Here is a 26,613-nt window from a genome sequence, read left to right on the forward strand (position 1 = left end):
TCTCTCCCTCTTTCCCCAACATATATATCTCTCTCTCTCCCTCTTTCCCCAACATATATATCTCTCTCTCTCTCCCTCTTTCCCCACCATATCTCTCTCTCTCTCTCCCTCTTTCCCCACCATATATATATCTCTCTCTCCCTCTTTCCCCAACATATATATATCTCTCTCTCCCTCTTTCCCCAACATATATATCTCTCTCTCTCCCTCTTTCCCCAACATATTTATCTCTCTCTCTCTCCCTCTTTCCCCAACATATTTATCTCTCTCTCCCTCCCTCTTTCCCCACCATATCTCTCTCTCTCTCTCCCTCTTTCCCCAACACATTTCTCTCTCTCTCTCTCCCTCTTTCCCCAACACATTTCTCTCTCTCTCCCTCCCTCTTTCCCCACCATATCTCTCTCTCTCTCTCCCTTTCCCCACCATATATCTCTCTCTCTCTCCCTCTTTCCCCAACACATTTCTCTCTCTCTCCCTCCCTCTTTCCCTACCATATATATCTCTCTCTCTCCCTCTTTCCCCACCATATATATATATCTCTCTCCCTCCCTCTTTCCCCACCATATCTCTCTCTCTCTCTCCCTCTTTCCCCACCATATATCTCTCTCTCTCTCCCTCTTTCCCCACCATATCTCCCTCTCTCTCTCTCTTCCCCCTTTCTCCTTCTCTCCACCTCTCTGTCCCCCCCCTCTCTCCATCTCTCAGAGTAACATGTCTATCTCAATCTGCCACGGCTGTGACCCCATTCCCAAGAGCCCCTTCAACATCACTGTGGCGCCGCCCCTTGACCTCAACAAGGTCAAAGTTCAGGGGTTGAACAACAGTGAGTACCCCCCCCCCACACATGTACTCTCATTTTACTAAGAAACTGACCAGGAAGTAAACTACTGTTCATCACCTGGAAGAGTTTGACCTCATGTCGTCCAACATGTTTGTCTTCCCCAGAACACACAGCCACAGGTAATACGTTGTCCTTCTTCTAACAGTTACTTCCTTTAAGAGGTTATATAAAATCACCTGGCCCTCCCTCGTGATATTCAATACTGCCAAGGAATAATTTGGCCGATGCACCAAGGACAGTATAGTATTTGTTTTGTATGATGGCTTGCCTCCATATAGAAAATAATTATGATCCCCTAGGTATCTAATCATTTCAGTCTGTTAAATTAAAATCTATTGTTTTCACTTTGGTGCCAAACAGGAATCTATGCTATAGCCCGGTCTGATACCCTGTGTGTGTGTGTGTGTGTGTGTGTGTGTGTGTGTGTGTGTGTGTGTGTGTGTGTGTGTGTGTGTGTGTGTGTGTGTGTGTGTGTGTGTGTGTGTGTGTGTGTGTGTGTGTGTGTGTGTGTGTGTGTGTGTGTGTGTGTGTGTGTGTGACCTACAGAGGTTGACGTTGGGAAGGATCAGGAGTTCACAGTGAGCACGCACGGCGTCGGTGGCCAGGGCAAGATGGATGTGAAGATCACCTCACCCTCTCGTCGGCCAATCCCCTGCAAGCTGGAGTCTGACACGGCCAACGAAGTGCACACTGTGAAGTACATTCCCCCTGAGGAGGGACCCTACAAAGTGGACATCAGCTATGATGGGAACCCTGTGCCTGGGAGCCCCTTCACCGTGGAGGGGGTGATGCCCCCTGACCCCTCAAAGGTAGGATACACCTGAGATGAACACACACACACACACACACACACACACACACACACACACACACACACACACACACACACACACACACACACACACACACACACACACACACACACACACACACACTGTACAGTAAGCACTGTAGAATACATAGTGCAGCTGAGATTACATCACCAAAAGATTGAGTGGATAAAGCTAGTGTGTTTTTTGCTGGAAGGAATGTTCAGACATTTCACAACTCTGTGTGCTGCTCTATAGAACGATGGGTCCGGTCTGCATGGGGTTAGACGGTAAGGAAGACCTGGCCTTGGTCCAGTCTGCATGTACTGTATCAGTCTCTTTAGGACCTGTAGGGTCGCTGTCCTGGTGGTCCCGTGGAGAGCTATAGGGAGGAACTTCCATTAGTACATGACTTAAGGAGGCTTCCTGTCTGATGACACACATCATTGCATTCAGTTTCCATTAAACAACTGTCTGTGAGGGTCTAACTCAAAACCCAGTGTGTCCCATCTTAGTAGTGAGTATCTCCCCCCTCTCTCTGTCACTTTTTTCCATCTCCCGTTCTCTCGCTTTGCCCCACTTCCCGTCTCCTTCTCTATCCCTGTGTTCTTGTTCTATCCATCCTCTTTCCCAGTTAGTCTTTAGTATAGTAATGTCTTCCCTTGGCACAGTTTCTCCATACTGTACTATTTCCCCCCTGACTCTCCCCTGGTCCCCTGGTCCCCTGGTCCCCTGGTCTGCCAGAGTCAGACAGACAGGTCCAGGAGCAGTAGAAGTGTAATACAGTGATAATGAAACATATTCATCACGCTGATCACCTGGGGGCTGTTTGCTTTGTTCAAGACTCATCCAGAGAGTACCAATCATTAACCATGCCAGGAGGTGTGTGTGTGTGTGTGTGCGTGCGTGCGTGTGTGCGTGTGTGTGTGTGTGCGTGCGTGTGTGTGTGTGTGTGTGCGTGCGTGTGTGTGTGTGTGTGTGTGTGTGAAAGAGACAACGAGAGATAGTATGTGTGTGAGTGAGTTTTTACGTTTAGTCGCAGTTAGATGAGTCAGGCGGTGAGGTCACTGCTGTCCCATGTGGGACTGAGGCGTTGGACCATAACACACCTGACCCCCTTCACCAGATGTTCCCCAATACGTCATCCTCCCTCCCCCTCCCCACTGCCAAACAGGAAGAGCTATATGTCAGTCACTGGACTGCGCCATCACTCTCGGAAGGCATTACTGGGAGGGTTTAGAATGCGCCGGTCATGCAGAGAAAGAACTGAAATAGTTATTGTAGTCATAGACATATGCATTTTTAATGTTGGTCAGATGCAGTCATCTTTCAAGCATTTGGCAGATGAGACTCCTGTAACTTCTTCACTTTGATGGCTCTATTACTGAAATTCCTAAAGCGCTTAATATTGCGTGCTTCATTTTATTTGTAACATAGAGCACCCATTTCGATCTAATCACCCCCTCTGAGCTGTTAGTCTAATGGTTTCTCCCCCCTGCTGTCTCTCAGGTGCGTGCCTATGGCCCAGGCCTCCAGGGGGGCATGGTGGGTAAGCCGGCCCCCTTCGCCATTGACACCAAGGGTGCGGGCACCGGCGGGCTGGGCCTGACCGTGGAGGGGCCATGCGAGGCCAAGATCGAGTGCCAGGACAACGGCGACGGGTCCTGCTCTGTCTCCTACCTGCCCACAGAGCCCGGCGAATACGCCATCAACATCCTGTTTGCCGAGCAGCACATCCCCGGCTCCCCCTTCAAGGCCATGGTACAGTCCGTGTTTGACCCCAGTAAGGTCACAGCCAGTGGGCCAGGCCTGGAGAGAGGAAAGGTCAACGAGGCAGGGTCGTTCGTAGTGGACTGCGCCAAGGCTGGGGAGGCCGAGCTGACCATTGAGATTATTTCCGATTCGGGGTCGAAGGCGGAGGTGCGTGTTCAGAACAACAGTGATGGGACCTATTCTATCACGTACATCCCACAGTTCCATGGCATGTATACTATCACCATTAAATATGGGGGCCACGCCGTGCCCAAGTTCCCCGCCCGTGTGCAAGTGGACCCAGCCGTGGATACCAGCGGGGTGAAGGTGTACGGACCAGGAGTGGAACCCAGAGGTAAGAACATTCACAAATGTAGATAATTGTCATCATCATCATCATCATCATCATCATCATCATCATCATGACGATGACGGACAATAGGCTTTTCACTTTGATTGTTTTTCACCAAATCAGAATTCAGGCTTCATTGCACTTATTTGATACAGAATTCAGGATTTCCACTGAATAGCTTCTGTGTGATTCAAACAAGGTTTAGGACTGTAGTTTGTAAAAGATGCAGTATGTAGCCTACTCTTAACAGTACATAGAAGAGATATTTTCAGAGAGAAAAAGAGTAATATGAATGAAGAAGTTAATTCTTACGGTGCCAAATACAATTATAAGTAACTGTCACGTAAAGTTTGTAGCTTAAATCAGAGGCTACCACATCCCTGCTGTTCAAAAGACTCTGGCTGTATGCAAAATGGCACCCTGTTCCCTATATGGTGCAAAAGAAGTGCTCTATATAGAGAATAGACAGCTAGTCTAACTCTTGACTGAGTTCAGGCCAGCCACTACATCAAACACAGGGTGAGTGTCACAGTAAAGCAAAATGAACCATGAGCTCTGGCCCAGAGACGTCCATCTCTTCTCTATCCCTCTGTCATTCCATTGTGTTTCAAAGCACAAAAGCAGTCTCTCCTGTCTGTATCACTCCCCTTGCTTGTCCAGCACATGTGGCTGACATATGGAATTTGTCGGGTTGGTAGTGGTTAGTGAATTGAGCCTCAGGACCACCTGGCTGAGGGGACTCTTCTCTATGGTCACCTTTTGGCAGTTGAGTGCTTTGTAGTGGTAGGAGTGGGGGTCACTTGTTTTGAAATTATTATACAATTTGGTGGCTCTTTTTTTGGATACTAATCAGAAGAGGGAATTGGCCTCATTCTGCTCTGCATGCATTGTTTGTAGTTATTCTCTGTACTCTTAGGATGCTCTTAGGGAATTCCTCATGAAGTGTTTCAATTTGGTGTTTGTCCCATTTGTCAAATTCTTGTTTTAGAAGCGGACCCCGCACTTCGCTGCCTTATAGTGCAATTGGTTCTATTGTTGATTTGAATATTTTGAGCCAATGGTATGTCTAACTTGAGAGGTATTTTAATGGCATAGAAAGCCCACCTTGCCTTGGCTTTAAGTTCTTTCAAAGCCCGGTTGAAGTTTCCTGTGGAGCAGATTTCTTTTGGTCCCAAATGTGTAGGTGTTTGTGTTCCACATCAGTGGAGCCCAGTACAAATGGATATTGGTTTCCTGTCATCTGGATCTTTTCTGGAACATATAACGTTTTTGTCTTTCTGAGATTGAGTGTCAGGGCCCAGGTCTGACAGAACTGTTGCAGATGATCTAGTTGTTGCTGTCACCCCTCTTTTTTGGGGGGACAGCAGCACCATGTTATTTGCATACAGGAGGTATTTTGAGTGAGACCTGAGTGAGACCGGGGGCTGTCAATTTTTCTAGCGTTTTTGCCAATTCAGTAATGTATGTATTACATAGACTTGAGCTCCGGTTGTCCCCCTGTGTCACTCTGAGTCCTTGGGAAAATAAATGTGTATGTTTATTTCCAATTTTGACTATATTTCTACACATTGATTTGATGACATCACACAGTATGTTTTTCTACCCACACCACTTTCTATTCATTTGAGAAAAATGTCTTCACGCCAGATTAAATCAAAGACTTTTTGGAAATCCACAAAGCAGGAGAAATGTTTTGTTTTGATTCTCATGTCTAACATTTAGGGTGTGGAGGGTATATCAATTAGGGTGTGGAGGGTATATCAATTAGGGTGTGGAGGGTATATCAATTAGGGTGTGGAGGGTATATCAATTAGGGTGTGGAGGGTATATCAATTAGGGTGTGGAGGGTATATCAATTAGGGTGTGGAGGGTATATCAATTAGGGTGTGGAGGGTATATTAATTAGGGTGTGGATGGTATATCAATTAGGAGTGGGGGTATAAATGTTGTCTGAAGTTTGATCATTTGGTAAGAATTCAGTTATATTTTTGCTCAGGACATTGTGTAGTAATATGCTGTTCATGATGGCGCAGAGTATGTTTTTGCCAGGTTTCTGTTGACACAAATGCCACAGTAATTGATTGCATCAAATTTGTCTCCATTTTCAGTCCTTGGTTCCAGATGTCAGGGGAATAGCCTACACTCAAAACCTGACTACTAGAGTGTGGCAGTGCTAAATTTGTGGTCTGTGTATTTGATCACCTCCCTCCCTCCCTCCCTCCCTCCCTCCCTCCCTCCCTCCCTCCCTCCCTCCCTCCCTCCCTCCCTCCTCCCTCCCTCCCTCCCTCCCTCCCTCCCTCCCTCCCTCTCTTACCTTATTTCTCTCTCTCTGTCCTTTCTCTCCCAATCCTATTCTCTCTCCCCTATTTCTTTCTGTCTGTAGAGGAAGGAAAATAAACCGACAATTAGCCGTAGTGACCTGACAGCTTGACTGACATTACTGGCCTGCACAGCCCTGTCTGGCTTTGATTAGACTTGGACGATCCTGATTGGCCATGTCTGACAGTGATTGGCTGGACGTGTTCCTGGTTGGCAGTGATTGGCTAGGCTTTTAAAGCCAGTGGAATCGATACTGCAGACGCAGACGTGCGGCTTGCAATGGAGGTTTCTGTTAACTCAGACAGACCTGCTGTCGAATTAGTCTCACCTTAGATCCCTAGGGATAAGTTCTAGATAGAAAGGGGGGAGAGAGAGAAAGAGAACTGTGTGTCTATCACGTAGAGAGAAAGAGAACTGTGTGTCTATCACGTAGAGAGAAGGAATATGTGATCAGAGTGCAGGAGGCTGCGGAGGGGAGGACGGCTCATAATAATGGCCAGAACGGCGCAAATGGAATGGCATCAAACACATGAAAAACATGTGTTTGCTTTATATGATACCATTCCACTGATTCCACTCCAGTCATTACCACAAGCCCGTTCTCCCAAATGGAGGTGCTACCAACCTCCTTTGGATCAGAGAACGAGGGACAAAGACAAAAGTACAGACAGACAGACAGACAGACAGACAGACAGACAGACAGACAGACAGACAGACAGACAGACAGACAGACAGACAGACAGACAGACAGACAGACAGACAGACAGACAGACAGACAGACAGACAGACAGACAGACAGACAGACAGACAGACAGACAGACAGACAGACAGACAGACAGACAGACAGACAGACAGACAGACAAAACAACCAAGCTCCACATACATACCGTATCTGTGTTGTCCACAGGGGTCCTGAGGGAGGTGACCACCCATTTCATTGTGGATGCCCGTGCCAAGAGCAAGACCGGGGGCAGCCATGTCAAGGCCCGCATCGTCAACCCTACAGGCGCCAACACAGACGCCTACATCACTGACAAGGGAGAAGGCACCTACAGAGTGGAATACACTGCCTATGAGGATGGTAAGGCTGAGTCATGCATCTGCACCAATAATGTGATGTACATTCTATCTAGAGGACATTATGATGGAGCAGAATATCATATTATCTACCATTCATAACACCAAAACTCATTGGGAAGTCATTAGGTTGCCTTGGATGTTATTGTACCTGAATGAGCCCAGAGCTGCCTCAGTACACCCATCTGATTGACTTATAGCCCCTCTGAGGCCTGAAGTGAGGGAGTCTGGGTAGTCTTAGGGCTCACCTTGTTTTATGAATGTTTTTCCAGCACGTCGTAATTCCCCCAAAATAAACCAAGTGGCTTTCATAAAACTAACTTTTTCCCCTCCCCTTTAGCCATGGGGAAAAGAGCCAAGCTCAGCTGTTCTGCCCTTCATGACTTTAACATACTCTAGCCTGCCAGGAAGCAGTTTGATTTCTCCCGGTGTAGGCCCCTTGGCGCATATTCACCAAGTGGCTATGAGTAGGAGCACTGATATAGGATCAGTTTGGGGGGGGGGGTCTGGTCGTAGCTCACCACTCATACTGTGATATAATTTGTGAATATTTGTGAGTTATTGAGAAGTGGGAGGGCGTTGATGTGTGTATATATAGGCCCAGGTTGTTGAGGACACAAGGGGAAAGGGAGCACACACTTTGAGATCACTTGGAAAAGGGAGAGAGAAGATCAGAGAGACACACAGAACAGAAAGAGGGAGGATAAGGTAGAGAGGGAGGAGAGAGAGAGAGGGAGGAGAGAGAGAGAGGGAGGAGAGAGAGAGAGGGAGGAGAGAGAGAGAGGGAGGAGAGAGGGAGGAGAGAGAGAAGGAGGAGGGAGAGAGGGAGGGAGGAGAGAGAGAAGGAGGAGGGAGAGAGGGAGGGAGGAGAGAGAGAAGGAGGAGGGAGAGAGGGAGGGGGAGAGAGAGAGAAAGAGAGGAGGGAGGGAGAGGGGGAGGGAGAGAGAGAGGAGGAGAGAGAAGGAGGAGTGAGAGAGGGAGGGGGAGAGGGGAGAGAGAGAGAGAAAGGGAGGGAGAGAGGGAGAGGGAGGAGAGAGAAGGAGGGAGAGAGAGAGAAGGAGGGAGAGAGAGAGAGGGAGGAGAGAGAGGGAGGAGAGAGCGAGGGAGGAGAGAGAGAGAGAGGGAGGAGAGAGAGAGAGAGGGAGGAGAGAGAGAGGGAGGAGACAGAGAAGGAGGAGGGAGAGAGGGAGGGGGAGAGAGGGAGGGGGAGAGAGGAGGGAGAGAGGGAGAGGGGGAGAGAGAGGAGGGAGAGAGGGAGAGGGGGGAGAGGGAGAGAGGTATTAGTAGCCAGTGTAGGGGATGTCTGTTACGTTCAGGCCTCAGCCCGCTGGATTGGGGGACAGAAATATGCAACCTTGTGGCAGCCTCCTTGACATCGACTTTTCAAAATGAAGTTCACACACACATACAGTTTTTGTAGCAGTTTAGTAATCTAATCAGCATTCCCCTAGCGATGGCCACCGTGATTTGTAGTTGAGATTGGGTTTTTGGAGGTCACACTGCTTTCAGTGTGTGTGTGTGTGTGTGTGTGTGTGTGTGTGTGTGTGTGTGTGTGTGTGTGTGTGTGTGTGTGTGTGTGTGTGTGTGTGTGTCTTACTGTGTGTGTGTTCTCTCCCTGTGTGTGTGTTCAGGGATGCACCTGATTGAGGTGCTGTATGATGATGTGGCGGTGCCTAACAGTCCATTCCGTGTCCCGGTAACGGAGGGTTGTGACCCCAGCCGCGTCAGAGCCTACGGTCCTGGTCTGGAGGAGGGCCTGGTCAACAAACCCAACCGCTTCACTGTGGAAACCAGGTACACACACTAACTTACTTATGTAATCATCATCCTTACCATGTGGAACATAAGGCTTCTATCAGAGAGCTGCATCCTTTTGTCACTCTGTTCATGGGGTACACACTGGACACAAACTGGGGTGAAAATAAGATGGTTGAAATGGGGTGTAAGTAGGGTGAGAAAGGTTCAATGGTGTGGCAATTTTTTTTCTCAGTTATGAGATACTGGTTTGTTTCAATTCAGCATTTAGGTAAAACATTCTTCTCTTCTCCCTCTTCACCACCCCTCTTTTTCTGTCCCCCTCTCTCCGTCCCTCCCTCCCTCCCCATCTAGGGGTGCTGGTACAGGGGGTCTGGGTCTGGCCATCGAGGGTCCATCAGAGGCTAAGATGTCTTGTAAGGACAATAAAGATGGCAGCTGCAGTGTGGAGTACATCCCCTTCACCCCGGGAGACTATGATGTCAACATTACCTTTGGTGGCTTGCCCATCCCAGGTACTTTGTGGAAAGAATTTAAACTATTCTTGATTGGGTTGATAAAGAGTTTTGTTAGTGTTATGGAAGATGTTCTGATTGGTCTCGGCTTTCTAAAAGGTACGTGTATCGATGTACACTAGACCTGTATATACCACTATAAGTATGGAATGAGAATGTTTCGCTTGGTCAAAGAGGATGAAGTGACGCGAGATGTTTACTCTGCCCAAAATCTGTCTGTCCAATGAATTTTTGTATGGATGTCAGAGAGAGATTAATTGCTAATTTGTTAGGTGAGGGTTATTTGATCAAATAGAAGTTTTGTAATTGCTAGCTTTTTACGAATGCACTGATATAAGTGGACGCATGTGGCATATTGGCAACTTTGAAAAAATATATGTTTATCGGAGTTGTGCATGTCATAGAAATAGAGGACTCATCATGGATATAACCAGTTTTAGCATGGACATTGCCATTGAGGGCTTCCCAATGACTGTATATATGAATGGACAAAACCATTGATCATGTGACACCTTTCATTCCTATGTGAAGACTCAATAGTGCTTGGAAGTCAAATTAAGTCCCTTACAACTTCTTCCCTTACAACTTCTTCTGTGTGCAATTGTAAAAGTAGTCGGTTCAAGGACATACATCTGTTCTATTTTGAAGCAATTATTGGAACTATGACCTTCTTTGCATTTCTATGGCCTGTTGTAAACATGCAGATCTGCCCTCTCATTGGCTAGAATGGTCCCATCTGATCTCGTCTTCCCCTGCTTGCTTTCCATCTTTGAGGACATGTATTTCCATTGTTAGAGCGGTCACTCGAATATCTTGTCAATACAGGGCCCGTTTAACACATGCTGCAAGTATGTAAATGAGAATGTTTTGTTTTGTAAGGGCTTTCAAAGAGATACATAAACCAATGAATACTCATCAATGTACACTTCACCTGTATACCTATGTGTGCAATTCCATCCTGTCTGTGTGTGTGTCTGTGTGTCTGTGTGTGTGTGTGTTGCAGGGAGTCCTTTCCGTGTGCCAGTGAGAGAGCTGGTGGACCCAAGTAAGGTGAGGTGTTCAGGCCCAGGGCTGGGTAGTGGAGTCAGAGCCCATGTTCTTCAGACCTTCACTGTGGACACCAGCAAGGCTGGCCTCGCCCCTCTGGGAGTGGTGCTGTACGGACCAACTGGTAAGAGGAGAGAGAAAGAGAGAGACACACACACACAGACACCCCCCTCCCTCCGTACACACCAAATAGCTTTCGTTTTAAGGTTTCAGACTGTGATCAATATTGAATTACTTCCCACCTCAGGAGTGGCTGAGCCAGTGAACATCACAGATAACGGAGACGGAACACACACAGCGACCTACACACCGGCCAAGGACGGCCCGTACACCGTGTGTGTGAAGTACGCTGACCAGGAGGTCCCTCGCAGGTCAGAACAGCAGGAGGAGGAACCACACTGTGATCACAGAGAAACATCTTTGATGTTTTCATCAAATCTTTGTACTGACTACGCAATGTTTTCATCAAATCTTTGTACTGACTACGCAATGTTTTCATCAAATCTTTGTACTGACTACACAATGTTTTCATCAAATCTTTGTACTGACTACGCAATGTTTTCATCAAATCTTTGTACTGACTACGCAATGTTTTCATCAAATCTTTGTACTGACTACACAATGTTTTCATCAAATCTTTGTACTGACTACGCAATGTTTTCATCCCTCTGTCATTCTCTCTTGATGCTCTTTTCCTTTCTTGAAGTGGAAATTCAGTTGAACCGAAACATTTAAATCCTTGAGAGATTGAAATCTTATGACTTGATCTGTCATAAACCGTTCAGTCGTGACACTCCTTTCTTTCAAATGATGTTTTTCTCTCTCTCTGCAGTCCGTATAAGATCAAGACATTGCCTGCTCATGATGCCAGTAAGGTGCGTGCCAGTGGGCCAGGTTTGAACGCCCAGGGTGTGCCTGCCAGCCTGCCTGTGGAGTTCACCATCGATGCCCGCGATGCTGGCGAAGGTTTGCTCACTGTGCAGATACTGGTGAGTCCCCTCTTCCTCTGTCACTTCCTCTCTAGACAGGAAACTCCCATACACTGTGAGCTCAGCCATTGAAATCCCTATTTAAAACCTCAAATACTTTTTCTTTAACCTTAAGATGATAAACATCTCTTCAAGCTCCCTGTTATGATTCATACTTCTTACCAATTTGGACATTTCTACCTTATTTTCTTATTGTGTGATTAAAAAAAACAAAAAACATGTCAAGTCAGCCCCTCCACCTATTCTACCCATTCCTTTCTCTCTCCCCCTCCCTGATCTGGGATGTGGTTGGGTTGTGCCTGTGACGTGTCTGCCTGTTGACTTGTCTGCAGGGTCCGGATCGGTCCAGGCGCGAGGCCTCAGTGTTTGTGGAGGACTGGGGCAGGAGGGTATGGGAGAAGCATATAGTCAAGGGGACCATACCCTTCAGTATTCTTAAGAAAGGCTCCGTAAGGCCTGCTCTTCCTTTTTCTGGCCTCTTCTCTTTCACCCCTCCCGCTGTCTTCCGTCTCCCCTCGCCCTCTTGTTCCCTTTTCGTCCCCGTCTTCCCTAGTCCCCTCGTTCCTTTATCCCTTGTCTTTTTTGTACTTGCTGAGGACCCTGGGAGGATTATTTTGTCATCTCTGTCTCCTTTCACTCTCCTCTCTTCTTACTGTGAGAGAGGAGGGAAGGGATTGTAAACCAGATCAAAAGAGATTGTAGACCAAAGTTAAAACAATGCATAAACAAAGGATTAACTTCACTCCCTGGCTGAAACTTCACTGAAACAATTGTGGTTCTGTGATGAGTTGGGACAGTACACATCAGGGAGGAACAGGGATCTCTTGGATGTTGGATGTTTGAAAGTGAACATTTCTCCTAAGCAGTAGTACACATGAAAGACATTCTCCATCCCCTCAATGTCCCTCCTCCCCAGTCTGTGTGGACTGACCTCCATTGGGTTTGGCTAATTGGCTAATGTGGTTTTCTTTATCCCACTAACTGTAGAAAATGGCGCTTCCCTAAACACAGCACCATCCATTTTCAAAGATAATCACTCCCATTGTTGCATTGTGCACAGATTAGTGTAGCGTCATGTTGAAAAGATGACATATATAGAAAAGTTACAGTTTACATGAGTACACACACTCACTCACTCACTCATACCATATCCCTGTACCTGTAGGACCCAGAAGGCAAGCCGAAAAAGGCCAATATCCGTGACAACAGAGACGGGACGTACACAGTGTCCTATGTACCAGACATGGCAGGGCGCTACACCATCACCATCAAGTATGGAGGAGACGAGATTCCCTACTCACCCTATCGTATCCATGCCCTGCCCATTGGAGACGCCAGCAAGTGTCTGGTCACAGGTCAGTGAGAGGACTACATGTAAATGTATATCTATACTGTATATCTCTATGGAGGAAGGCCTGGATAATTATTGCTCTGATGAAGTAGCTTGAGTGGGTTTAACCCATGAGGCACCATAACGATGGTTTTATTTTCTACTTACAGTTTCCATCGGAGGACATGGATTGGGTGAGCATTTCTAAACATGTTAATTCTGAAAACTAGCATGCATATCAGTATATGTACAGCATGTGATTATATTGACTTGATGTTGTAGTTTCAGTAGTTTTGTATGGTCTCCTTACATGTCAATCACTCTTGACAGGTTCAGGCCTCGGACCCACCATCCAGATCGGCGAGGAGACCGTCATCACCGTGGACGCAAAAGCTGCTGGGAAGGGAAAGGTGACCTGTAAGGTGTCGACGCCAGATGGGGCGGAGCTAGACGTGGACGTGGTGGAGAATTCCGACGGAACTTTTGACATCTACTACACGGCTCCGGAACCTGGGAAATACGTCATCACCATCCGCTTTGGAGGAGAACACATTCCAAACAGCCCCTTCCACGTGGTGGTGAGTACTTTCTTGTACTACAGTGCGCACGGAATCATGGGTACTGTAGTCCTAACCTGAATTTGTTGGGAAAGTGGTGTTTGTTTGTCAAAGTGTTGTGTGACAATGTTGTGTGATCTCTAGGCTGGTTCCCATACTGTAGGTTTGACTCATATCACATAACAGTAATTACAAACGGTGGTTTGAGCCCTGAACTCTGATTGGCTGAAAGCCATGGTATATCATACCATATACAACAGTTTTTTTTGTTTTTTGTTTTACTGCTCTAATTACGTTGGTAACCAGTTTATTATAGCAATAAGGCTCGTCTGGGGTTTGTGATGTGTGGCGAATATACCACGGCGTTGCGTCGTGCGTAAGAATAGCCCTTAGCCATGGTATATTGGCCACATACCACACCTCCTTGGGCCTTATTGCTTAAATGTATTACACAGTTCTATGATAACATAGGAGTTGCGCATGGTGTGCCACTTACATGAACCTACGATAATCCTGGAGGATTACTATAACTGTGTACGCATGGTGATTTGTAAGTTACCCATAGAAATACGATGAGTAATTCATCGATTTCTATGACGTTTTCCTAAATGTGTGTCTTACCCTCCCCACCAGGCCAGTGATACCGTCCCTATAATAGAGGAACCGTGTGACAAGCTCCAGTTACAACAGCCCTACCAGGCCTACCAGGGCTACCCCCCTCACTGGGTATAAACCTACCCCAAACCCCGCCTCACCCCACCCCACCCTGCCAGCACTTACCTCCACCTCACCTCCACCCTCTCCTTCAGCTTACCCACCTCCTTCATATCCCAACGCCATGAGTCCTACTTTACTTTACATGCACATCTCAAAAACTGTGTTGCTTGTCCTCAGATGCTGCTCGCAAAGAATCATTGTATGTCCACTTCATTTCTGTTGTGCTCGTCTACTTTATGGCGATAGCCATTGAGCATCGATATGTCTGTTGTGTGTGTGTGCGGGACGCTTTCGCATCGCTTTGACTGTTTTTCTTTCAGCTTACCTTCATACCGCTCAGGCCTTCAAAGCCTGGACTCTCGCCTGTCCTGTCTGCCCAGAGTCAGGGCCTTTGTCTGGGCTGTGCTTTCACCTCCATCCCCTCGTACTGTCCGTGATCAGAGATATAGACCAGAATGCCAATGTTAATTTCATAATTTCCCTTTCATAGGCCACGGAGGAGCCCGTCACCCCCGGCGATCTCATGGAGCCTATGCTCCGCCCCTTCAACCTGGTCATCCCGTTCACCGTTCAGAAGGGAGAGATCACAGGTGAGATTTAACTGATGTCTGACAATTGTGTGTGTGGTGTTTCCTGTGTTATGAATGATAATAATTTACCTGTGTATGTGTGTGTGTGTGTGTTTCCAGGTGAGGTGCGAATGCCCTCAGGTAAGACAGCCCGTCCTAACATCACAGACAACAAGGATGGGACCGTCACAGTGAAGTACGCCCCTACAGAGAAAGGCCTGCATGAGATGGACATCAAATATGACGGAAACCACATCCCAGGTACATATTGCATAGAGAAACACACACGCCCATAAACAAACACACACACACACAAATTCAATACAGGAAGTAGATCTATAATTGGTCGTTTCATACTGTTCCATCACAGGAAGTCCCCTCCAGTTCTATGTAGATGCCATTAACAGTGGTCATGTGACAGCCTATGGTCCTGGTCTGAGCCACGGCATGGTCAACAAACCTGCCACCTTCACCATCGTCACGAAGGATGCAGGGGAAGGTAAGGAACTAAACAAAATAATACCATACACTACTGTGCTATGGTCAAATTCTAGCATGGTATTAAAAATGGTATTCAACAATTCTCAAAGTCTTCAATCCCTTTCCCCTGCCTGATTTTCCTCCATCCCTCTCTCACCCCTTCTGTCTCCCCTGACATTCCCCCATCTCTCCTCACTTCTGCTCTTTCTTTCTCTCTCTCTCCTCTCATGTCTAGGTGGTCTGTCCCTGGCGGTGGAGGGTCCCTCTAAGGCAGAGATCAACTGTAAGGATAATAAGGATGGAACCTGCACTGTGTCCTACCTTCCCACTGTACCAGGAGACTACAACATCATCGTCAAGTTTGACAACAAACACATCGCCGGCAGCCCCTACACTGCCAAGATCACAGGTTGTGTGTGTGTGTGTGTGTGTGTGTGTGTGTGTGTGTGTGTGTGTGTGTGTGTGTGTGTGTGTGTGAGAGAGAGAGATAGGAATATGCAACAAGGCTAGAGCAAGCCAAAGGTTGTAGTCATTATATGCATTATTTGCTTTTCATTTTCTCGCCTTCATTCTTGTTCTCTCCTGTCCGTCTCTCCCCTGTAGGAGATGACACTATGAGGACATCCCAGCTCAACGTCGGCACGGCAACAGACGTGTCATTGAAGATCTCAGAGACAGACCTGAGCAGCCTGACAGCGAGCATCAGAGCACCGTCGGGCAACGAGGAACCCTGCCTCCTCAAGAGACTGCCCAATCGACACATCGGTGAGCCACTCACCAGGCCCGGGTCCCAAAGTTCATCAATCTATTATTTAGTCAGTTACACAACTGTTAGTTGTGTAAACCTCTTTTTTTGTGTCCAAAGAGACCTGGTAAGATTGCAGCAAGGGTAAACGTCTGTATGTTTGAACCATAAAGAGGCACAGATATAGTCATTCCATGTACCTGATTGCGTTCTCCTCTATCCGTCCTCCTCTCTAGGTATCTCATTCACTCCTAAGGAGGTAGGGGAGCATGTTGTGAGTGTGATGAAGAACGGGACGCACGTGACCAACAGCCCCTTCAAGATCATGGTGGGCCAGTCAGAGATCGGCGACGCCAGCAAGGTCAAGGTGTTTGGCCAGGGACTGGTGGAGGGACACATCTTTGAGGTGGCTGAGTTCATAGTTGACACCAGGAACGCAGGTGAGGGTGTTTTCATTGGCATTCATTGTGACAAGTTCACGATTGGACATTATAGAGGGTTAAGATAATATTCAACTTTAGATGTTCAGAAGTTTTAAGTTAGTAGTTTTTGCTGTGTGTGCACTGTAAAAGGATTGCAGTGAATTTGTCAGTAACTTGCAGGCAGCTCATTGGCAAGTAAGTTACTGTATTTCATATTGCAGTACACCTACTGTTATCTAACTACTGTATCAAAGCAATGACGTAATGACACACAGTACAATACTGTATAATTGACTGTATTATACTGTAAAAAAGTAAATGATACTGTAATCGTAATGAATAAATGGATGGATGGATGAAAATCATTGAGGGGATTAGGATTTGTATTTGACAGTATTTTACTGTAATTACATGTGATTGGTGTAAGGAGATTGGCTGCTACGTAGGTAATGGGTTTTTCTTTACAGCATAGCAATGAATATTTGGTGTTTTATATCACTTGCATTTCTAGAGGCCTTAACAAAAAAAACCCACTAGTGGTCAAAAGCTTTTTGGCACTCCAAAAAACCAATACGATACTGTATTCTGTGGGATACTTTTTTTACAGTAATTTACAGGTAACAGACTGCCAGTAACTTACCGCAAAAACAAGTTATGGTTTTTACAGTGTACCATTCAAAATACAGCAATAATTTCCCTGCCTACAGAATGTTCCCACAATGGACCATCATTTCCAGTATGCTGCAGTAAAATGTTTCACATATTTTACTGTTAATAATACTCAAAATGGCTGCATAAATTACAGTTTTCCATTACATTGTGGATATGGCTGGTGTAACCAACACTCATCTTCTACTGTGACATCTTCTCTCATCCCTCTACTCTTCTCATGTCTCTCTCTTTCCCTCCCTCCCTCCATCTTCTCTCCCTTTCTCTCTATCAGGTTATGGTGGTCTGGGCCTGTCTATCGAGGGTCCCAGTAAGGTGGATATTAACTGTGAGGATGTGGAGGATGGTACCTGTAAGGTGACCTACTGTCCTACTGAACCAGGAAATTACATCATCAACATCAAGTTCGCCGACCAGCACGTCCCAGGTGAGTTCAGGGGGCCTCGGGTGGCCTCGGGTGTCTTACAACATGCCTGTATACAGTTCAGCTCCTATCTAAACAGACTTATCTTGCTATGGGTGGTCTTGCATTTTTTTGTCTGATTTGGGTTCCTGACAGGCTGTGATTGGTCTATCCCACAGGAAGTCCTTTCACGGTGAAGGTGTGTGGTGAGGGCAGGGTGAAGGAGAGCATCACTAGAAAGAGACATGCTCCATCCATTGCTACTGTGGGCAGCACCTGTGACCTCAACCTCAAAATACCAGGTGAGAACCGTTATGGTCTGTGTGTGGTCCAGGATTGGGATTCCAAAAAGCCCACTGGCTCTCCTCCTTTCTATCTACCATCCCTCCTTTTCTCTTGTCTTCCTCTCCTTGCACAGTCACATGCTTTCACATAGCTTTCTTACACACTGTCGTGACCCCTTGCTTGGTCTTCCTACTGCATAGTTCTATTTTCATCTCTTGCCCTTTCTTCCTCCTTCCCTCCTTCCTTCCCTCCCTCCTTCCACCCTTCCACCCTCTGTAGGTAATTGGTTCCAGATGGTGTCGGCCCAGGAGCGGCATACGCGCACGTTCACGCGCAGCAGTCACACGTACACACGCACGGAGCGCACAGAGATTAGTAAGACACAGGCGGGGGAGACCAAGCGGGAGGTGCGTGTGGAGGAGAGTACCCAGGTCGGGGGAGACCCCTTCAGGGACGTGTTTGGAGAGTTCCTGGGTAGTCAGAGTCTCACAGGCTTCAGTGGGATACCAGCCACTACCAGAAAGCCTCAAGAGGGTGTGTGTGTGACACAAGAGGGTGTGTGAGGCCTATCTAATGCCGATTAATTGATTCAGGAATGTGTGTGTTTTGTCCAATTTGGCTATGCTTTTTTGTTTTAATCCAGAATAATAAATACATCTAGAATACAAATGTATGTCAAACTACTGCTTGATTAAGTTTAATAAAAAATATAAAAAATTGCATGATACAATGATGTATGTAAATAGTCCATTTTATAAATCTGGTGTTAGCATGTCTGGATATTAATGTGTATGCCTTTGTGTGTGTTGAGTTGGGGAGTCGCTCCATGTTTCTCCCATTGTCCCAGATTGGAATTTATAGGAGGGCGTTTAAAGGAGAGAGCACAGATGGAAAATCTGAGCAGTTCATGGCTGTCACCTCTGTGACCCATCCATCTTACTCTGACATCACACAGAGACAGAGACTGAGCCACACACCGCTGAATCCACATCTCAGTCTGACTAACCTCATACAGTCTCTATGATTCTCTACTGCCCCTACTGACAACTTGAATGTTTGAAGAGTGAGCACTATTTTGAAGTTTGTCTGAAGCACTTCTCCTCCTTGTGTCCTTCTCTCCTTCTCCTCTCTCTCTTTCTTCATCCCTCTCCCATATATTTATCTCTCCCCCTACTCTCATTCCCTCTTTTTTTTCTTTCCCTCCTCCCAATACAGGTGACCAGGGGACCCAGGAGATGACGGCCCAGGTGACTAGTCCGGGGGGTAAGACGGAGGACGCAGAGATCATCGACGGCGAGGACAGCACCTACAGCGTCCGCTTCGTCCCCCAGGAGATGGGGCCCCACACGGTCAACGTCAAGTACAGGGGCCAGCATGTCCCCGGGAGCCCCTTCCAGTTCACCGTGGGGCCCCTGGGAGAGGGAGGGGCACACAAGGTCCGGGCTGGGGGCACGGGGCTGGATAGAGGAGTGGCAGGAGTGGCAGGTAGGTTGGCAGTAGAGCTCTCTTAGCAAGTGATAGGCTGGGTATGAAGCTTCTGAATAGGAGAGCCTTGCCTTTTCAGTCACTAAATGTAGGGCTATGTTGGACTTTTGATCAAGATAATGAAACTATCCACATTCTTTTATTAATTTTTTATTTCACCTTTATTTAACCAGGTAGGCTAGTTGAGAACAAGTTCTCATTTACAACTGCGACCTGGCCAAGATAAATCAAAGCAGTGTGACACAAACAGCAACACAGAGTTACACATGGAATAAACAAACATAGAGTCAATAACACAATAGAAAAAAGTATATATACAGTGTGTGCAAATGATAAGATAAGGGAGGTAAAGGCAATAAATAGGCCATAGTGGCAAAATAATTTCAATTTAGCAATTAAACACTGGAGCAGAAAACACTGGAGCAGAAGATGAAAGTGCAAGTAGAGATACTGGGGTGCAAAGGAGCAAAAAAATAAAAAATAACAGCATGGGGATGAGGTAGTTGGATGGGCTATTTACAAGATGGGCTATGAACAGGTGCAGTGATCTGTGAGCTTTTCTGACAGCTGGTGCTTACAGTTAGTGAGGGAGATATGAGTCTCCAGCTTCAGTGATTTTTACAATTCGTTCCAGTCATTGGCAGCAGAGAGCTGGAAGGAAAGGCGGCCGAAGGAGGAATTGGCTTTCGGGGTGACCAGTGAAATATATCTGCTGGAGCGCATGCTACGGGTGGGTGCTGCTATGATGATCAGTGAGCTGTGATAAGGCGTGGCATTACCTAGCAAAGACTTCTAGATGACCTGGAGCCACTGGGTTTGGCGACAAATATGAAGCGAGGTCCCGCTAACTAGAGCATACAGGTCGCAGTGGTGGGTAGTGTACGGGGCTTTGGTGACAAAACGGATGGCACTGTGATAGACTGCAGCCAATTTACTGAGTAGTGTTGGAGGCCATTTTGTAAATGACATCGCCGAAGTCAAGGATCGGTAGGATAGTCAGTTTTACGAGGGTATGTTTGGCAGCATGAGTGAAGGATACTTTGCTACGAAATAGGAAGCTGATTCTAGATTTCATTTTGGATTGTGAGTCTGGAAGGAGAGTTTACAGTCTAACCAGACACCTAGGTATTTGTAGTAGTCCACATATTCTAAGTCAGAACTTCCAGAGTAGTGATGCTGGACGGGCGGGCAGGTGCTGGTAGCGATCGGTTGAAGAGCATGCATTTAGTTTTACTTGCATTTAAGAACAGTTGGAGGCCACGGAAGGAGAGTTGTATGGCATTGAAGCTTGTCTGGAGGTTAGTTAACACAGTGTCCATGGGGGGGCCAAAAGTATACAGAATGGTATCGTCTGCGTAGAGGTGGATCAGAGAATCACCAGCAGCAAGAGCGACATCATTGATGTATACAGAGAAGAGAGTCGGTCCAAGAATTGAACCCTGTGGCACCCCCATTGAGACTGCCAGAGGCCCGGACAACAAACCCTCCGATTTGACACACTGAACTCTATCAGAGAAGTAGTTGATTAACCAGGCGAGGCAGTCATTTGAGAGACCAAGGCTGTTGAGTCTGCCGATAAGAATTTGGTGATTGACAGAGTCGAAAGCCTTGGCCAGGTCTATGAATACAGCTGCACAGTATTGTCTCTTATCGATGGAGGTTATGATATCGTTTAGGACCTTGAGCGTGGCTGAGGGGCACCCATGACCAGCTCGGAAACCAGATTGCATAGCAGAGAAGGTACGGTGGGATTCGAAATGGTCAGTGATCTGTTTGTTAACTTAGCTTTTGAAGACCTTGGAAAGGAAGGATAGGATAGATATAGGTCTGTAGCAGTCTGGGTCTAGAGTGTCTCCCCCTTTGAAGAGGGGGATGACTGCAGCAGCTTTCCAATCTTTGGGGATCTCAGATGATATGAAAGAGGTTGAACAGGCTAGTAATAGGAGTTGCAACAATATCAGTTGATAAGAGGGTCCAGATTGTCTAGCCCTGCTGATTTGTAGGGGTCCAGATTTTGCAGCTCTTTCAGAACATCAGCTATCTGGATTTGGGTGAAGGAGAAATGGGGAGGCTTGGGCAAGTTGCTGTGGGGGGTGCAGGGCTGTTGACCAGGGTAGGGGTGGCCAGGTGGAAAGCAAAAATACTTATTGAAATTCTCAATTATCGTGGATTTATCAGTGGTGAGAGTGTATCCTAGCCTCAGTGCAGTGGGCAGCTGGGAGGAGGTACTCTTATTCTCCATGGACTTTACAGTGTCCCAGAACTTTTTGGAGTTTGTGCTGCAGGATGCAAATTTCTGTTAGGAAAGCAAAGGAAAGCTTTTTCAAACTGCCTATGTATATTGGTTCCTAACTTCCATGCTTCTTTCCCCTTTGTATATACTGTATAACTGACTGTCTGTGTTCCTCTGTAGCTGAGTTTAGTATCTGGACCAGAGAGGCTGGTGCAGGAGGTCTGTCCATCGCTGTAGAGGGGCCCAGTAAGGCAGAGATCAGCTTTGAAGACAGGAAGGATGGATCCTGCGGAGTGGCCTATGTGGTGCAGGAACCAGGTCAGACCAATATATTATACACACTACATTCATCTAATGTACACAACAACATACTGGACATATTCTACACCTGAAATCACAAGGTTGACTATGTGCCTTCTATCTCTCTTTCTCTCTCCAGGTGACTATGAGGTGTCCATTAAGTTTAATGATGAGCACATCCCAGACAGTCCCTTCATAGTCCCCATCGCCACTCTGTCTGATAACTCACGCCGCCTTACAGTCACCAGCCTACAGGTTAGAACACACACACACACACACACAGGCATACACACACACACATATACACTACCTTTCAAAAGTTTGGGATAACTTAATTAAGAAATGTTCTTGTTTTTGAAAGAAAAACACGTTTTTTTGTGCATTAAAATAACATTAAGTTGATCAGAAATACAGTGTAGACATTGTTAATGTTGTAAATGACTATTGTAGCTGGAAAAGGTTGATTTTTTTTTAATGGAATATCTACATAGGCGTACAGAGGCCCATTATCAGCAAACATCCCTCCTGTGTTCCAATGGCACGTTGTGTTAGCTAATCCAAGTTTATAATTTTAAAAGGCTAATTGATCATTAGAAAACCCATTTGCAATTATGTTAGCACAGCTGAAAACTCAGAGCTCAGATTAAATAAGCAATTAAACTGGCCTTCTTTAGCCTAGATGAGTATCTGGAGCATCAGCATTTGTGGGTTTGATTACAGGCTCAAAATGGCCAGAAACAAATACCTTTCTTCTGAAACTCGTCAGTCTATTCTTGTTCTGAGAAATGAAGGCTATTCCATGCGATTGAATGCCAAGAAACTGAAGATCTCGTACAATGCTGTGTACTATTCCCTTCACAGAACAGCACAAACTGGCTCTAACCAGAATAGAAAGAGGAGTGGGAGACCCCGGTGCACAACTGAGCAAGAGGACAAGTACATTAGAGTGTTTAGTTTGAGAAGCAGACGCCTCAAGTCCTCAACTGGCAGCTTCATTAAATAGTACCCTCAAAACACCAGTCTCAACGTCAACAGTGAGGAGGCGACTCTGTCCAGTGTCTGTGTTCTTTTGCCCAGCTTAATCTTTTCTTTTCATTTGGCCAGTCTGAGATATGTCTTATTCTTTGAGATTGCTCTTTTGCGGATACTATTTAATGAAGATGCCAGTGGAGGACTTGTGAGGCATCTGTTTCTCAAACTAGACACTCTAATGTACTTGTTGTCTTGCTCAGTTGTGCACCGGGGACTCCCACTCCTCTTTCTATTCTGGTTAGGCCAGTTTGCGCTGGTCTGTGAAGTGAGTAGTACACAGCGTTGTACAAGATATTCAGTTTCTTGGCAATTTCAGACCTTATTCTGATGTCTGTCATTATTAGCGAGGACTGGAATGTATTATACAGAGGGCAGAGTTCACTGCTATATGAATAGACACACCTGTCATAACCTCTTCTTGGATTTAAACCAGAGATGGAACGTCATCTATATTTGAGTTGTAAATGAATTTAGAATAGTTTTATTAGTGGATAGATTTGGCAGGCCACTCTAAAATCTATATGCAGTGTGTGTGTGTGTGTGTGTGTGTGTGTGTGTGTGTGTGTGTGTGTGTGTGTGTGTGTGTGTGTGTGTGTGTGTGTGTGTGGGGGGGTGAGATGGTTGGATAATTATTATTATTAGCTGCTTCTGCTTTAGGGGAAATGTGTTACCCCACACCCTGTCATCAGTCTGACCACATGGGGCTTATTAGATCATTGAACTTTAACCTTTGCGATTGAAGGAGATGGGGTTGAAGGTGGGCCAGGAGGCGTCGTTCGCGGTGCAGTTGAACGGGGCGAGGGGGTTGATAGATGCTAAGGTTCACACCCCGTCCGGAGCAGTAGAGGAGTGTTATGTTACTGAGCTGGACAGCGGTAAGACGTACCACTGAACAAACTGACGATACAACAACTCACTACTACACAGTACAGAAAATATCCAAGATACTGCCTTTTCCACCAGATTGATTCAATTCCTTTGATAATTAAGAAAATGCATCAAGCAGTACATGCAGTAGTAGTATTTTACAGTAGAGGGCTTGTACAACCAAAGCACCAGGTGCTCATCCTACATTATAAAGAAGTTCATCTCAATTGCATGTCTTGCTAAATGAAAGGTTCAGTAAGTAAATTGTTAATATTGTAAGGTGTTGGCCATTTTAACCTTCCCCTTCCTGTTCCGCTGCAGACCAGCACGCCATCCGGTTTATCCCGAGGGAGAACGGAGTCCACTCCATCGAAGTGCGTTTCAACGGGAGCCACATTCCCGGTAGTCCCTTCAAGATCCGTGTGGGAGAGATCGGACAGGTCGGAGACCCGGGAATGGTGTCTGCCTTCGGACCTGGGCTGGAAGGAGGAACCACAGGTATGAGGAACACTGTGTCCTACACACACAAACACATACATTAAGGTAGACAAATACGGTAAGTGTTTATTCGAATTTTAACACGTTCAGTAATTTGGTCGTTTCAAATACCCACAGAAGGCCTATAGACCACTGTAAGGAAAAATCCACAAAAATGTATAAATGACCAATATTGGCTCACATGTCTCTTCTAACTCACCTCTGATTGGATGTTTTCCCTGTCCATCTCTGTCCCCTCCTGTAGGCGCGGCGTCAGATTTTGTAGTGAACACGTGTAATGCGGGGTCGGGTGCTCTGTCAGTGACCATCGATGGGCCGTCCAAGGTCAAGATGGACTGTCAGGATTGTCCCGAGGGTTACAAGGTCACCTACACACCCATGGCCCCCGGCAGCTATCTCATCACCATCAAATACGGAGGACCATCCCACATCGTAGGTAGCCCCTTCAAGGCTAAAGTCACAGGTAAGTCCTCGATAGAGCAACGCTACCCAGACACTAACATTTGAGTGTTGACTCCAGAATGTGTTGATGGAGAGATGGCAAGTGTGTGTACTGGTCTACTAAAGAGTCCTCAGACCTTGCTTGGTGTAATGAGTTGGAAGATTCCCTAGCCTCTACACACTCCTATTATATTAGACATGATGTATTTGTCCACCTAAGCTGTGTGTGTTTATATTTTATATGAGGAGAGATTATGCAACACGCCAGATGTGTTTATAGATCTTACGCAACCCTACTTATGCAATTCCTCTCTCTCTTTCCCTCTTCTCTCTCTCTCTCTCTCTCTCTCTCTCTCTCTCTCTCTCTCTCTCTCTCTCTCTCTCTCTCTCTCTCTCTCTCTCTCTTTCTCTTTCTCTCTCTCTTTCTCTCTTTCTTTTTCTCTTTCTCTCTCTCTCTAGGTGCTCGTCTCTCTAGTGGTCACAGTCTACATGAAACCTCGTCCGTTCTTGTGGAGACAGTAACCAAGACGTCGTCGTCGTCGATGGGCGTGGCCTATGGCCCTAAGTTTTCTTCGGATGCCAGTAAGGTGGTCTCCCGGGGCGCCGGCCTATCAAAGGCCTTTGTAGGGCAGAAGAACACCTTCACAGTAGACTGCAGCAAAGCAGGTGAGAGGCATTGGTCATACACACAGGTGTGCACACACGCAGACACACACGCAGACACACACTGTACAAATGCACCCACATACAAAGTATACACACGCAGATACACTCACACAAATACTTTATGTTGCCGTATTTCTTCCACCATAGGAACTAACATGTTGATGGTGGGGGTACACGGCCCAAAGACCCCGTGTGAAGAGGTCTACGTTAAACACCTGGGCAACAGGATGTACAACGTCACCTACACCGTCAAAGAACAGGGCAACTACATCCTCATCGTCAAATGGGGGGATGAAAATGTCCCCGGCAGCCCCTTCCATGTCACCGTCCCCTAAAATGGACTCATCCATCCCTTGTACAACCCCCTGCTGTATCCCAGAATGGACTAGTCCAACACCCCCACAGACACACTAAAGATACAAAAACTTTTTCCGTCTTTCCAGGGGGGAATTAATTTACCCATCATGCATTGTGCCAAATTACTCTGATAACTTATCCAGGTGACATCACAAAGATCTGAGGTGCCAATCCTACTATGTATGCGCCTCCCCTATTTTCTACGCACCACACACCAACCAGGCTTTTACTTTCAATGAGAGAGAATGTACAAAGAGAAGTCAAAAGTGAAATAATGTTTTCTGTCTGTATCGACCTATGTTAGTATTTTCAGAGCACAAACACAGTATGTAGTCACCAACATGTGCTTTTTTAGCTAGTCCTCCAAAGGTGTCCCCCAATGCCTGTACTGGCCTGGCCAAAATGGCTGCCTTACATGAGGGAAGATGGCTGTGATGTCACTGTCTGGGTCACAGACAGACAGACAGACAGACAGACAGACAGACAGACAGACAGACAGACAGACAGACAGACAGACAGACAGACAGACAGACAGACAGACAGACAGACAGACAGACAGACAGACAGACAGACAGACAGACAGACAGACGAGTTATTTACCTTTATTTATTCAGTCCTTTTATTTTCTTTGACAGAAAATGGTCTTATATTGTTTCAAAGGAGAAGGTTTCAGTCGATCTTAGAAACTATTCTCCCTCATACCGGGCCTTCCTGTGTCATTTCGGGTGTAACCATGGACACAGAGATGTGGTTGGCCAAGGATTTTTTACTGAGGAAGTGAGCACGGCATAGCAATCGGTTTATTGTGTGAATGTTTCATTAAGAAGTCCACAGAGAGATGCTACAGTGGAACAGTATCATTGAGTGACATTTTATAGTGATTTTATATGTATGAAAATGAACAGAAAAAACTCTTAATCGTTTGATATACTAACCTTCTGTTTGGTACGGATGTGCAGCCATAATAAAACGTTTAACTGCTAACTTTCCATTGAAAACCCAACATGTGTTGTCTTGAGTCTTAATTTAAAGTGTGCTTTTGAGTGGGTGTAGTTTTGTTTGCGTTAAAAAAAATGATGCCCAAAGCAATTTAGTATATTT

At 46.3% G+C, this 26,613-nt stretch overlaps 1 protein-coding gene across 1 annotated transcript in view; it reads left to right on the top strand.

Annotated features, from left to right (window-relative positions):
- LOC124013603 (filamin-C-like) overlaps positions 1-26,515 on the top strand; it is a 103,274-nt gene extending 76,759 nt beyond the window's left edge. Inside the window, 30 exon segments of the mRNA XM_046327920.1 lie at positions 706-823; positions 1,388-1,650; positions 3,160-3,757; positions 6,981-7,154; positions 8,782-8,944; positions 9,260-9,420; positions 10,424-10,591; positions 10,715-10,838; positions 11,300-11,456; positions 12,622-12,811; positions 12,957-12,980; positions 13,117-13,364; positions 13,977-14,069; positions 14,551-14,650; positions 14,750-14,890; positions 15,000-15,128; positions 15,345-15,518; positions 15,713-15,874; positions 16,091-16,294; positions 17,220-17,372; positions 17,528-17,650; positions 17,913-18,167; positions 18,849-19,118; positions 21,532-21,669; positions 21,791-21,906; positions 23,426-23,558; positions 23,872-24,048; positions 24,293-24,511; positions 24,949-25,155; positions 25,303-26,515. Of these exon segments, the coding sequence (XP_046183876.1) occupies positions 706-823; positions 1,388-1,650; positions 3,160-3,757; positions 6,981-7,154; positions 8,782-8,944; positions 9,260-9,420; positions 10,424-10,591; positions 10,715-10,838; positions 11,300-11,456; positions 12,622-12,811; positions 12,957-12,980; positions 13,117-13,364; positions 13,977-14,069; positions 14,551-14,650; positions 14,750-14,890; positions 15,000-15,128; positions 15,345-15,518; positions 15,713-15,874; positions 16,091-16,294; positions 17,220-17,372; positions 17,528-17,650; positions 17,913-18,167; positions 18,849-19,118; positions 21,532-21,669; positions 21,791-21,906; positions 23,426-23,558; positions 23,872-24,048; positions 24,293-24,511; positions 24,949-25,155; positions 25,303-25,490 (5,370 nt within the window). The 3' untranslated portion in view covers positions 25,491-26,515.
- Positions 26,516-26,613: the final 98 nt, after the last annotated feature.

This window comes from Oncorhynchus gorbuscha, linkage group LG25, assembly GCF_021184085.1.
Source record: "Oncorhynchus gorbuscha isolate QuinsamMale2020 ecotype Even-year linkage group LG25, OgorEven_v1.0, whole genome shotgun sequence".
Lineage (NCBI taxonomy): Eukaryota > Metazoa > Chordata > Actinopteri > Salmoniformes > Salmonidae > Oncorhynchus > Oncorhynchus gorbuscha.